At 40.1% G+C, this 15,000-nt stretch overlaps 1 protein-coding gene across 1 annotated transcript in view; it reads right to left on the bottom strand.

Moving 5' to 3' along the window:
* Nucleotides 1-15,000, bottom strand: part of LOC106868395 (ADAMTS-like protein 3) — a 240,075-nt gene that overhangs the window by 19,108 nt on the left and 205,967 nt on the right. Inside the window, exon 11 of the mRNA XM_089363799.1 lies at nucleotides 7,633-7,774. Within this exon, the coding sequence (XP_089219925.1) occupies nucleotides 7,633-7,774 (142 nt within the window). The remainder of the gene's footprint in view (nucleotides 1-7,632; nucleotides 7,775-15,000) is intronic.

Raw genomic sequence — 15,000 nt, 5'->3', positions numbered from 1 at the left:
GGTGCCACGCAGTGGGACTGAACCCAGAACCATGTGGTTGGTAAGCAAGCTACTTACCACACAGCCACTCCTGCACCTATATATACATACATACATGTGTGTGTGTGTGTGTTCGGCACCTACGTTCGGTACCCTCAGTCACATTTAGTGACGATAAAAGGTTTCCTTTATGGTATTATATTGCGCCTAGCTGTTTATAATGACTTATATATATGTGTGTGTGTGTGTGTGTGTGTCTATATCAGCATATCCGTTTTCTTACCAACGTACGTGCGTACGTACCTACACATCTACCCACTTATCTACCTACCTATCTAACTTGTCTGTCTACCTACCAGCCAACCAACGAACCAACCGGCCAACCGCCCTACCTTATATGTCTGTGTATCCGTATGTACGAATGTATGTATATATGCATGTATGTATGTATGCATTTATGTATGCCCATAATCTGGAATGTCAACTGTGTACCTGTGAAATGTCAAGTCAGTCAGTACAGATGTTTAGGGGGTGAAGGTTGTAAGTAGGGGGGGGGGCTAATTAGACGGGGGGGGTGGAGGTACACGGATGGAGAAGAAGCGAGATTGTTAGAGATACACAGCCGGTCACAAAAAAATATACAAATGTGTTTGTGTATACATGTATGTGTGTATGTGTGCGTATGTGGATGTGTGTGTGAGCGCGCGTGTGTGTACACGTGTGTGTTCTTTTACTCTTTTAATTGAGTCTGTCATTAAACTGCGGTCATACTGGAGCGCCACCTTGAGGGATTTAGTCGAACAAATCGACCTCAGAATTTATCATATACATATACTACATATACATCCAAGACGGTGCCCCAGCATGGCCGCAGTCTAATGACTGAAACATATAAAAGATAAAGGTATATACATATACACGCATACCTACCCACCTACAGGCATGCATATATACATACATATATACATACATACATACATACATACATACATACATACATACATACATGCATACATAATTCTTTCTACGAAAGGCACAAGGCCTGGAATTTGTTGGAAAGGGCTAGTCGTTGACATAGACCCCAGTGTTCCACTGGTACTTAATTTATCGACCCCGAAAGGATGAAAGGCAAAGTCGACTTCGGTGGAATTTGAACTCAGAACGTAAAGACAGACAACATGCCGCTATGCATTTCGCCCGGCGTGCTAACGATTCTGCCAGCTCGCCGCCTGAAAAACACACACATACACACACACACGTGAGAACAGAAGACAAACAGGCAAATAAAGTGTATGAGTGAGGGAGGCAGAGAGAATAAGAGAGAGAGAGAGTGAGAGAGAGAGGGGGAGAGATAGATAGATAGAGAGAGAGAGAGAGAAATAAGAACACGAAAGATTTGTTACAGATGCTGGTGATTGTGATGATGATGGTGGTTGTTTTGGTGTAGTAGTGATGATGGTGATGATAGTGGTGTCAGTAGTAAATATAGAGGTGGATATAGTGGTGGCAGTGGTAGTGGGGAGGGGAGAGAGCGAGAATTAAGTAACAAAAGAAAGGTAGAGAGAGGAAAAGGTGAGAGAGAAGGAGGGGAGAGCGAAAGAGGAGGGGAGAGAGCGAAAGAGGAGGGGAAAGAGCGAAAGAGGGGGGAGGGGAAGAATTCCTCTCTCCAGCCCCCGAAAGATGTATGCTAGAGTGGGGAGAGGAAGTGTAACGGAGGAAAGGCGGCAGAGGGGGGAGGGTGCGAGTGAGATTACGTCGGGGGGTGGGGGGGTGGAAGAGAATAGAAGTGGAGCAACAAGTCACGTGACGGCCGTGACACGCTGACACGTGTCATCAGTATGAGATAGACAAACGTGTTCCATTGAGAAGGTATTTTAATTATCAGATGAGGATTTCAAACAGATGCAACTGAGGAAAAACGTAAACTACGCTGTCTGCTACTCAGAGTACTCTGACACGGGTTCGATCCTCGGTAATCACGATAATTTTCACTTTTACTATTTCTTTTGAGAAAGGCGTTAATGTCACAACATCGCTTATCTACGCGCCAGACCACCTTCACTTTAGAATAAATATACTCAAAATGAAAGACTTTCTACACTTATATATATATGTATATATATATATATATATATATATATATATATATATGTATATATATATATATATATATATATATATATATATGTGTATGTATGTATGCATGTACGTATGTATGTGTGTGTATATGTATAAATATATATATATATATATATATATATATATTGACCGCTTACTCCAAAAGCTTTTTTATTCTCTCTCTGTTTATTTCCTCTTATTCCTTTCTGCTGAAGAGCATAGGCTCGAAACGTAAAAGACTCTCTCACCTTCCCGAGCATCAAACTAATACACCTGCTTGTCGTTTATACACCTGTCTTCGTCTTCTGTTTTTCTGTAAATTTCAACTATACACACACACACACACACACACACACACACACACACACACACACACACACACACACATATCAGGCATGGGCAACCTCTTCTAAGAAGCGGGCCGCATGAGACAGGGATCATCATTCGGCTGGTGGTTCCGCAACTAAAAATATTCAAGGTAATTCTTTTTCTTTGTTTTGTATAATTTAGAAACTCCAATGGGACTTATCAATCTTCTAAAATATTTCTTGTTAGACAGTAAGGAGTGGTTTCAAGGAGATTTGGTTACTATTTCTAACAGATCGAGTGACCACATATTGTTTTTTTTTCCATGTTTACTCATGTGTGTGTTGGTATTCATTGGTATTGACACAGATACACACATCACACTCACACATAAATACATACATACATATATACGATATATATATATATATATATATATATACATATATATATATATATATATATATATAAGCAATGTTAATTCTCTAAATGAAGTATTAACAGTAACTGCACGATAAAGTGTAGTATATTGCCACTTAAGTGTGGCTGACCCCTAGGGGTGGATGTTACTGTTGCTTTTAGCCCCAGGAGGACATCTCCTCCAGCTGGCTTATCGACACACGACTGTGTCCTGTTTGCCAAGGGAGTTATCCCTCTCACCTCGACCAGCAGCACGAACGTATCAGGATTTCAGGGTTATTTCCCTTCGTCGGCGTTCGACAGCTGATGACCTTGGTAAGAGAGACAAAAACCTGGCAAACCTTATATCTTCTTTTCCAGTGACATTCTTCACTGATATTGAAAAGGTGAAAACAAGCAATGTTAATTCTCTAAATGAAGTATTAACAGTAACTGCACGATAAAGTGTAGTATATTGCCACTTAAGTGTGGCTGACCCCTAGGGGTGGATGTTACTGTTGCTTTTAGCCCCAGGAGGACATCTCCTCCAGCTGGCTTATCGACACACGACTGTGTCCTGTTTGCCAAGGGAGTTATCCCTCTCACCTCGACCAGCAGCACGAACGTATCCGGATTTCAGGGTTATTTCCCTTCGTCGGCGTTCGACAGCTGATGACCTTGGTGAGAGAGACAAAAACCTGGCAAACCTTATATCTTCTTTTCCAGTGACATTCTTCACTGATATTGAAAAGGTGAAAACAAGCAATGTTAATTCTCTAAATGAAGTATTAACAGTAACTGCACGATAAAGTGTAGTATATTGCCACTTAGGTGTGGCTGACCCCTAGGGGTGGATGTTACTGTTGCTTTTAGCCCCAGGAGGACATCTCCTCCAGCTGGCTTATCGACACACGACTGTGTCCTGTTTGCCAAGGGAGTTATCCCTCTCACCTCGACCAGCAGCACGAACGTATCCGGATTTCAGGGTTATTTCCCTTCGTCGGCGTTCGACAGCTGATGACCTTGGTGAGAGAGACAAAAACCTGGCAAACCTTATATCTTCTTTTCCAGTGACATTCTTCACTGATATTGAAAAGGTGAAAACAAGCAATGTTAATTCTCTAAATGAAGTATTAACAGTAACTGCACGATAAAGTGTAGTATATTGCCACTTAAGTGTGGCTGACCCCTAGGGGTGGATGTTACTGTTGCTTTTAGCCCCAGGAGGACATCTCCTCCAGCTGGCTTATCGACACACGACTGTGTCCTGTTTGCCAAGGGAGTTATCCCTCTCACCTCGACCAGCAGCACGAACGTATCCGGATTTCAGGGTTATTTCCCTTCGTCGGCGTTCGACAGCTGATGACCTTGGTGAGAGAGACAAAAACCTGGCAAACCTTATATCTTCTTATATATATATATATATATATATATATATATATCTTTTACTCTTTTATTTGTTTCAGTCATTTGACTGCGGCCATGCTGGAGCACCGCCTTTAGTCGAGCAAATCGACCCCGGGACTTATTCTTTGTAAGCCTAGTACTTATTCTATCGGTCTCTTTTGACGAACCGCTAAGTGACGGAGACATAAACACACCAGCATCGGTTGTCAAGCAATGCTAGGGGGACAAACACACACACATATATATATACATATATACGACGGGCTTCTTTCAGTCTCCGTCTACCAAATCCACTCACAAGGCTTTGGTCGGCCCGAGGCTATAGTAGAAGACACTTGCCCAAGGTGCCACGCAGTGGGACTGAACCCGGAACCATGTGGTTGATAAGTAAGCTACTTACCACACAGCCACTCCTGCGCCTATATATATATATATATATATATATATATATATATATATATATGTGTGTGTGTGTGTGTGTGTGTGTGTGTGTGTGTGTGTGTGTGTGTGTGTGTGTGTGTGTGTGTACGTGCACTCACAACTGCCTATATACAAACACACATACATGTTTTGTTTCTGCGTTGCTATGGAAACGGATAAGAGGCGAATTGATAAACTCCCGGCTGTACTTTTAAAAATCGAAAGAAAGAAAAGCATCACTCCTTCATCAAATAGTACGATAAACCGCCATTTCCTACGGAAAAAGCCACCATGACTAAGTTGTCAAAGAATTTACAAGATGGCCGTTTCAGATTGGTAGTTTGTTTTATTCTCTTCCACGTCTCTTATTATTATTATTATTATTATTATTATTATTATTATTATTATTATTATTTTGACTGACGCTTTACTGATCTGTAGCACAGATTAGGTCTTTCTAGAACGTATGAAAGAAAGCAAAATTCCGTGATATTGTGTTACCAATAAAGGAATTGGATATTTACAAGAAATATACTGAATGATATCGTTGTTTTAATCAGTGTTCGCTTATTCTTTTATTCTTCAAATTCTCTTATTTGGTTCAATCACTGCACAGCGGCCATGCAGAAAACACGCTTTGAAGTGAATGGCCGAGTAAACTCCATTCTAATTCAACTAATATTTTTATCAGTTTCTTTGTTTTTTGTTTAGTGGTCTTCGAAGAGCAGTTAAGGATTATGGGCGTAAATAGACCAGCACAGGTTATGAAGTGGTGGTGGTGGTGTTGTTGTTGGTGGTGGTAAGAAAACACAAGCAGAAACAAAAAGCAAACAGACATATCTATCTATCTACCTGTCTGAGTTTCTCTCACTCTCTCTTTACTTATACACACACACACACATATATATACTTCCCAACCATATGGTTCCGGGTTGAGTCCCACTGCGTGGCACCTTGGGCAAATGTCTTCCAATATAACGTCAGGCGCAATTTGAACTCAGAACTTTAAAGGCGGTCAAAATGCCGCTAAGCAGTTTGCTGGCATGCTAACGATTCAGCCAGCTCACCGCCTAACACCGGAAGTATATTGGTTTTCAAATCTTTGGCATAAGGCCTGAAAGTTTGGGGGAAGAGTAAATCGATTACATCGACCCCAGTGCTCAACTGGTATTTATTTTATCAACCCCACAAGGATAAAAAGCAAAGGCAATCTCGGCGGAATTTGAACTCAGAACGTAAAGACGGACGCAATGCCGCTAAGCATTTTGCCCAACATGCCAAGGATTCTACCAGCTTGCTGCCTTACACCCAGAGAATATTAACAAAGAAATAATGCTAGTTAATTCTTACTCACTCAAAGAATGCTGGGAACTTCGAAATATTCATGACGAATTCTTACCGGTACAAAGAATACGGGGGAATGTCGAAATAATGATGGCTAATTCTTATTCTCCCCAAGAATGCTGGGAACGTCTTAAAAAATGGTAATTAAATTTTAATCGCCCAAACCTTACAGAGTAAGCTGAATTAGTGCTAACCAGTTCTTATTCACTCAAACTTGAGAAATTCGAAACATTGTGAACTAATTCCTGATCATCCTCGGTTAATGATAATTACGTTGAAGTAATGCTAGCCGATTCTTAATTGCCTAAAATTAGTTGAGAACGTCAAAAAAATTAACGATCATTATGGGCGCAGGCGTGGCTGTGTGGTATGAAGTTTGCTTCCAGACCACATGGCTGCGAGTTCTGTCCCCTGTGTGATGCCTAGAGCAGGTGTCTTCTACTTCTAGCCTCGGGCCAATCAAAACCTTGTAGTGGATTTGGGTAGACGGAAACTTATACATGTATGTGTGTTTATATGTGTGTGTATCTTTGTGCCTGTGTTCCCCCCACTACCACGTGAGAACCGGTGTTGGTGTGTTTCCGTCCCCGTAGCCTAGGGGTTCGACAAAAGAGACTAATAGAATAAATTCCAGGCTTCAAATAAACAAGTGCCGGGGGCGATTCTTTCGACTAAAAGTTCTTCAAGGCGGTGCCCCAGTATGGCCGCAGCCTAATGACTGTAACAAATAATAAAAAAAAAAGATAAATTCTTAATCCCCAGAATAAAGAGAAATTCGAAGGAATGGTGACTAATTCTCCCCCCACTCCCAAAGAATATCGAGAAAGTGGAAATAACTGTAGCAAATTCTTGCTTACCGAAAGAATTTTGAGGAAGTTGAACTCACGGTGAAAAAAAAAGCCATTTTATTCAGCAGAAAACATCGAGAACGGCAAAACAATAGTAAGCACTACGTGCTTACCGAAAGTGTTTTGAGAAATGTTGAAACAGTGGTGGTTAATTCTTACACGCCCAAATAATACTGAGAGCGGCGAAGCTATGGTGGAACACAAATAATATTGGGCAAGTCTAAATAATGCTGCCAAATTCTTGCTCACGCTATAAATTCTCAGGAAGTTGAAAAAATGGCGAAGAAAAAACATTTTCTTCATCTAAAAAGACTGAGAAAATCGAAATAATGATGGCGGTGGTGGTGGTGGTGATGGTAGTAGTAGTAGTAGTAGTAGTAGTAGTAGTAGTGTCGCACGCATGCGCCGCAACAGAACCTCGTCGCATACACCATTTGTTGGTGATTCCTTACTTTTGACCCTCAGGCGACAACCCGCCAACCCATGGGTCTGTTTTGGGGTAGTCGTTGCTTGTGAGGGTTTTATGAGGTCGGAGTGCAAATCCTACCTCAATCTTTTTTAGTTGCCTTTTACGACATGCATAAGAAATGTTGGGTTAATTCTTTGATATGCTGGTCCCTACAAAGCACTAGAGCAACGTGGAATGCAGTATTTTGCTCAAGAACACAACACGCCGTCCAGTCCGGGAATAGAACCCACGATCGCCAGATCGTGAGTGCAACATCCTAACCACTAGGTCACGCGTGGTGGTAAATTTGAACTCAAAGAATTAAGTTAAATTTGAAATGATGGTGAAGAAATCTTTACTCACCCAAAACACATTGATTCCATTGATTCACTTGAGCACCATTTGTTGAACAAGTAGAGAATTGGTTGAGCTGGACAAAGAGTTTGGTTAACTTCAGAATTGCGAATGGCATCGTAACAGGAGAGGCGTAAAGGTTTTTTTATTTCTAAGGAGTAACAAAAGTAAAGGTAATGTCAGAAAGGCAAAACTAAACATATGTGTATACATTTACGCGTACATACTATATATATATATATATATATATATATATATATATATAGTCAATTTAAATATGAAAAAGCAAGAAAAAACACGAAAAAACAACGCGAGGACGTGGAATAAGTACAGTGTTATTGGACGCTCAGGAAAGGAAAGAAAAGAAAGAGGATTTAACGTTTCGAGCGGAGCTCTTCGTCAGAAATATAGGAAAAGTCCAAAGAAGGGAAGACAGAGAAAGAAAATCGCCAACGATGCACACGCGGTCACACACACACACACACACAAGCACTTGGCATGCTCCGATTAACTCAACATCAAATGAACATGGCACAGCTCTCGAATCAGCAGAGTTTATACGTAAAATGTTTCTAGATCTCGAAAAATGCGTCACCTAACTTCGATTAGTGCGATACTATTTCAACACGCCTTGTGGAAAATTGATCTAGTGTGTTCTCAGACGTCAAATTAGCCACTTATTATGTGTTGATAAATGCGGTGTCATTGTACGTGTTGTGTTTCCTGGTATGAATTATGTTGCTCTATTCCACCGATATACAATACCCTGATGTAACTAACCTCAATAACTAGAGATCAAAGAAAAAAGACCGACAAGAAAAGTTCTGGTGTTAAGGAGAAAAAAAAATATGTTAACTCTTAATGACAAGTTGTTGACTGTAAAAAAATATAAATGAGGCGACAGGAAAATGGAAATGAAAGAAAAATATGGCGAGACTTGTGGGTGAATGTTGTTGGCACTCCGTCGCTTACGACGTCGAGGGTTCCAGTTGATCCGATCAACGGAACAGCCTGCTCGTGAAATTAACGTGCAAGTGGCTGAGCACTCCACAGACACGTGCACCCTTAAAGTAGTTCTCGGGAATATTCAACGTGACACAGTGTGACAAGGCTGACCCTTTGAATTACAGGCACAACAGAAACAGGAAGAAAGTGTGAGAGAAAGTTGTGGCGAAAGAGTACAGCAGGGTTCGCCACCATCCCCTGCCGGAGCCTCGTGGAGTTTTAGGTGTTTTCGCTCAATAAACACTCACAACGCCCGGTCTGGGAATCGAAACTGCGATCCTATGACCGCGAGTCCGATGCCCTAACCACTGGGCCATTGCGCCTCCTGTGAGTGAATGAAATATCAGTAAAAAGAATTATTAGAAAAATTGGTAAAATAGAAAGTGTTGGCGCAAGAATGGCTTTGTGGTAAGATGCTTGCTTCCCAACCACATGGTTTCGGGTTCATTTCATTTACCTACCTTGAGCAAATGTATTCTACAACAGCCACAGGCCGACCAGACCCTTATGAGTGGAATGGATTGACGGAAACTGAAAAAAGGGCCTATCCTATGTATGTATGTAATCTGCTTTAAAGTAGGATCCCCTGACTTCGATGCATTCGTTGTAGCGTTCCAATCATTTCGTGAACGCACCACGGGAATCCGCCATAGTGAAGTCGTCCAGGACTCTTGTCACGGCTTCTACAGCTCAGTGTCTTCAAGACGGCTGCTCCCGAGGTTCTCCTTCAATTTGGAGAACAATCAAAAGTTAAAGGGAGCAAAGCCTAGACTGTAGGGAGAGTGAGGGACAGTCTTGATGAACGGAAAGACGGAATGTCTGTGTAATTGGCGAACATTTGAGAGAAGACGAACAGACATTAGTAATATCTCGATAGGAAAATATTCAACGCAGATAAAACGGACCGGTTCTTCAAATGTACCTTAAAGGAAAATATTAACTATATATATTTGTTCACTCGGTTGTATATTCTCGGATACAAGATAAAGCCGCCGATGATATATACGAATAAGTGGACAAACGAAAGTAGCACGCAAAACATATTGTAGGAGAAAAATATAATTTTGACAACACCTTGACTCAACTGGGTCAAACTGCCATTCATGGCCTGCTTGTTTGTTGCACCTTGTTTACCATTTTGTCCTCGTTCTTTTGCCACGTCACGTACCCAGTTATGTATCTATATGTACATGTAGATGAACGTATATACATACATGTACATATATATGCATATACTCATATATTGTTTGTATACAGTAAGTTTTAACTATTTTTCTAACGCGACTCTCTCTATTTCTATCTCCCCCTCTCATTCTTCCCTCTACTGTTCTTCGCCTCTACCTGTCACTACTTCTCTCTCTCTCTCTCTCTCTTGTTACTCGTCCTTCGCCTCTCACCGTTACTACTACTATCTCTCTCTCTCTCTCTACCTCTCGTTGCTCACTTTTATTCTACTTCCTCCCCTCCTTTTCCCTCTGCTACTCTTTCTCTTCACACAGCCTTGGTCACGTGTGTCCGGCTGCTATTTCTTTTCGTTCTTGGAATCACCAAGCTCGCACGTACTTCTTTGCCCCTCCTGTACGTGCTTCACAGCGTTCGAGACATACACACTTCACGTCTGGCTGTACAGCCTTTTTGCTTGTTTGTTCATTCACCGTTTCGTTTTCCTGTCTTGTTTTCCGTCCGCCACTACCCTCCACGAAAACAATTTAATTTGTGTTCGTGGGAAGAACCATTTTAACGATGCGTACTGCCTTAATTCTTCGAAACGCCGGAGTTTTAATGGTGGCAGCTGATGAAGGGGATGTTTCTATGTGGCCTGCTTGTTTACCATTTTGTCCTCGTTCTTTTGCCACGTCATGTACCCAGTTATGTATCTATATGTACATGTAGATGAACGTATATACATACATGTACATATATATGCATATACTCATATATTGTTTATATATATATATATATATTGATGCACACGCACGCGCACACACATACACATACGCACGCACACATGCGTGTTTTTACATATTGCGTGTGTGTATAAACATCTATTTGAATTTAAGCATATGATCCGCTTCAGTTATTCCCCTTCGCACAGTTTCTGTTTATGTACGTATGTATATGAGTTTGTATATATATATATGTGCTAGTATATATATATTTATATATTTTTTACACAAATATATATACTATATACGGACAGTCACACAAAGATATACATATCTAGATCTGTATCTCTCTCTCTCGCTCTCTCTCTCTCTCTACACACACACACACACACACTCATACGTAAATACATATATGTGTGTGCGTGTGCGCGCGGGCGTGTATGACATACATACATGCATATATATACATATATATATATATATATATATATATAATGCACACGTTACGTACAAATATATGTTATTTAAAGCAACATTCCTAGCGTAGAAAGCATTTCCTCTGGAAATCTTAAGAAAACATGAAAAGAATGGGACAGATTTTTAAAAGAAATGTGAGAGAGAGAGAGAGAGAGAGAGAGAGATGGATAGCAGGAGAGAGATGGATAGCAGGAGAGAGACGGAGTAAGGAAGATGGGAGAGAAAAAGAAAAAAGAGGGAGAGAGGGGTGAGAGGGAGAGGAGGAGTGAAATAGAAAAGTAAAGCAGCGATGGAGCGGGAGTCTGAGTTTTAGAAAGATGAAGGGAAGTGAAGTGGATTAGAAAGAGGTGGGGATAGAATGAAGCTGGGTAGATTGAGGGTAGGTAATAGAACTTTGTCGCAGCACTGAGACTTCATGGCTTGTGAAGAGAGAGAGAGAGAGAGAGAGAGAGAGAGAGAGAAGTAAAGATAGGGAGTGGGGTGGGAAGTAAGAATGAACAATGTAGCAATGTCGGTGGGACGAGTCTTATGTAACTTAATACCGTCAGATGTCTATATATCGCCATATTACTTCAGCCAGCAGACGAATTCCAACAAACGCCATGTTGCCTTGTTTGTTTTTCCCATTCATTTTCATATAATGCCCTACATTTTCCTTTCTTTTCTTTTTATACTTTTGAGATGGCTCATAGTAATGTGTGGTGGAGCATGGTGATATGTGGTTGCATTTTTTGCTTTCGTTATTCAGTCCCAGGTCGGCTCTAGCGTTCCAGATGCGAACATCGCATCTATTTTTGTATTTAAGACAGGGGGCCATTATTTTTATTTTTAAAGGATAAAGTGCGATAGGAAAGAAGTCGACTGCCATTTCTAGCGGGTCTGATGACCACGCCAAAAGTTTCTACTGCTTTTGACTGCTCTTGTCGATGTGGGGTTAGTGAAATGAGTAGTCACAGTGTCTATGTCTATCCTAAAACGGTCGGTAGCCCCGGTTGAGGGTAATTAGCTCAAATATATCTTTTGATTGCGGTACCACCTAAAGGCTTTCCTTTTTGCTTTTTCATAAATATAATACTACGACGAACTGGCATTCCGTTCAGGGTGAACGTTTGCCTGCTCGCCTAGCCAGCAGCGTGGCATCATTTATATATAAATTTATTTTTGGTAATTTTAGCCCATCGGACCCAGCCATTCTCTACAACGCCGTATCAAGTTTATAACCATGTTTTTTCGTTGTTTTATTTTTTATTTTCGATCATTGGGTAAGGAAGTCACAACTTGTTTTTTGAGAAATTAATAACAAAAATGATTCAAGATCTTTAAGGAAGAAAATGCAATGTAAGTTTGCGATACCCTACAAACCTTAATCCTAAATTCTAACGTTAACTTTAAACCTTACACTAAAAGCTAAGCCTAAACCCTGACCCTAAACACTAATCCTAACTCCCTAACCCTAAACCCTTACCATAACCCTAACCCTAACCTAAACCCTAACCCTAAACCCTAACCTCCAATTCTAAAATCTAATCTTTAGCCTAAACCTTAACCTAAAGACTAAATCTAAATGCTGACCCCAAACGCTAACCTACAGTCTAAACCTAACCCCTAACCCCGAATTATAAATCATAACACAAAACCCTAACCTTAACCTTAAGCCCTGAACCTAAAAATAAACCTTAATCTTAATGTTTGTTTTTTTTCTTTTATTAAAAAAAATTAAAAACACATGGAATACTCGGCCTGCATGTAATAATTGCGAATTCTAATTTGTCAACAATGGGAGATTCTGATTGGCTACAATTACAAAAGAAAATTCAATCGTTAAAGGTTTATTATGAATGTGTCCAAAATAGGAAAATAATTTTCGAAGTTTGCAGACAAAACCACATCAGTGTAGAAAATTTGAAAATAATCGTCTTCTATAAGTGAAACAGAGAAAAGGCAAGATTATAAGTTATTGAAATATATACCGCATCTGTGAAAAGCAAAACGAAATATGATACAATGGTCATGGCTGGAGTGTCTTATGATGAAAGGGCTACTTGATGAAGTTTGACTGGGGGCTGAACAACAACAACTACCACCACTACTATTACTACTTCTAGTACTACAAAAAAAACAACAACAATAATAGCCAGGCAATACTAATATTTGCACACCAAGAACAAGATGAAGTAGGAAAAGAGAAAATACTAATAATAATAATCACAAGGACTAAAATTTGGAGGAAGGGATTAAGCCTATTATATCGACCCCAGTGTTTCACTGGTACTTATTTAATCGACCCCGAAAAGATGAGAAGCAAAGTCGATCTCGGCGGAATTTGAACGCAGAACGTAGCGACAGGCGAAATACTGTTGAGCATTTCGTCCGGTGCGCAAACGATTCTGCCAGCTCGCAGTCTTAATAATAATAATAATAATAATAATAATAATAATCCTTTCTACTATAGGCACAAGGCCTGAAATTTTGGGGAGGAGGATAGTTGATTACATCTACTCCAGTACTCCACCGGTACTTAATTTATCGACCCCGAAACGATGAAAGGCAAAGTCGACCCTGTTGGCATTTGAACTCAGAACGCAAAGTCGGACGAAATACCGCTAAGCATTTTGCACAGCATGCTAACGATTCTGCCAGCTCACCGCCTTAATAATAATGATGATGATGATGATGATGATAATAATAATAATAATAATAATAATAATAATAGTAATAATAAGATAACATGATCAAAATAAAAAAAGGAAAAGAAAGTATAAATAAAGCTGAGAGGAATGCAAACACTAGAACTAAAAAAAAAAAGCAATAAAGAAAATAAAAAATATATATATAAATAATGCGTGGCACATCAGGGATGGGTGGGGGGGAGTATGAAAAGGGTGTGGTGAGAGAAAAACTGTTTCTGAGTGTCTCAGAAATTATTACGGTCTCAGTCAAACGATCTAATATATATATATATATATATATATATATATATATATATATATCTTTCTGTCTGTCTGTCTGTCTCCCCCTCTCTCTCTATATATATATGGGAGAATTTACGAAAAAAAAAACAACAACAGACAAGAACAGGTGGTGTAAACAATAAAAGGATGTATTAGTTTAACGCTCGGAAATAGAGAAAGTCTTTAACGTTTCGAGCTACGCTCTTCAACAGAAAGAAATAAGGAGAAAAACAAGGAGAAAAACACGGAGAAAAACAATTTGAATGTTGATATATATATATATATATATATATATATATGTGTGTGTGTGTGTGTGTGTGTGTGTGTGTGTGTGTGTGTGTGTGTGTGTGTGTGTACTCTTCTATTTCAGTCACTGCCAGGCTGGAGCACCGTTTTGAAGGGTTTAGGCGATAGACGAACAAATTGACCCTACAAACGCATCTTATGTCTTGCGTTGCTCATTCTGTTGGTCCCGATTTTGAAGAACCGTTAATGTATAGGGTCCTTAACAAATCAGTCGGCATCGGTTGCCAAACGGTGTAGACAAAAGACAAGGATGCACGCACGCAGACCCACGCATAACATACGCATACTCACACACAGTTACGCACACATATATACACATTCACATACACATACACACACACACATATATATACACACTCACATACAAATATATACACATATATATGTATAGAAGGAGCGCTCCGTCAGTTACGACGACGAGGGTCCCAGCTGATACGATCAACGGAACAGCTTGCTCGTGAAATTAACGTGCAAGTGGCTGAGCATTCCACAGACACGTGTATTCCTAACGTAGGTCTCAGGGAGATTCAGCGTGACACAGAGTGAGACAAGGCTGGCCCTTTGAATTACAGGTACTACTCACTTTTGTCAGCTGAGTGGACTGGAGCAATGTGAAATAAAGTGTCTTGCTCAAGGACACAACTCTTTTTATCTCTCTCTCTCTCTCTGTCTCACTATATATATATATATATATATATATATATATATATATGTATGTACGTGTTTGTGTATGTATGAATATTTATAAATGC

This window comes from Octopus bimaculoides, chromosome 15 (genome assembly GCF_046866305.1).
Source record: "Octopus bimaculoides isolate indiv1 chromosome 15, ASM4686630v1, whole genome shotgun sequence".
Classification (NCBI taxonomy): Eukaryota; Metazoa; Mollusca; class Cephalopoda; order Octopoda; family Octopodidae; genus Octopus; species Octopus bimaculoides.
This window is presented reverse-complemented; position numbering and strand designations above follow the sequence as displayed.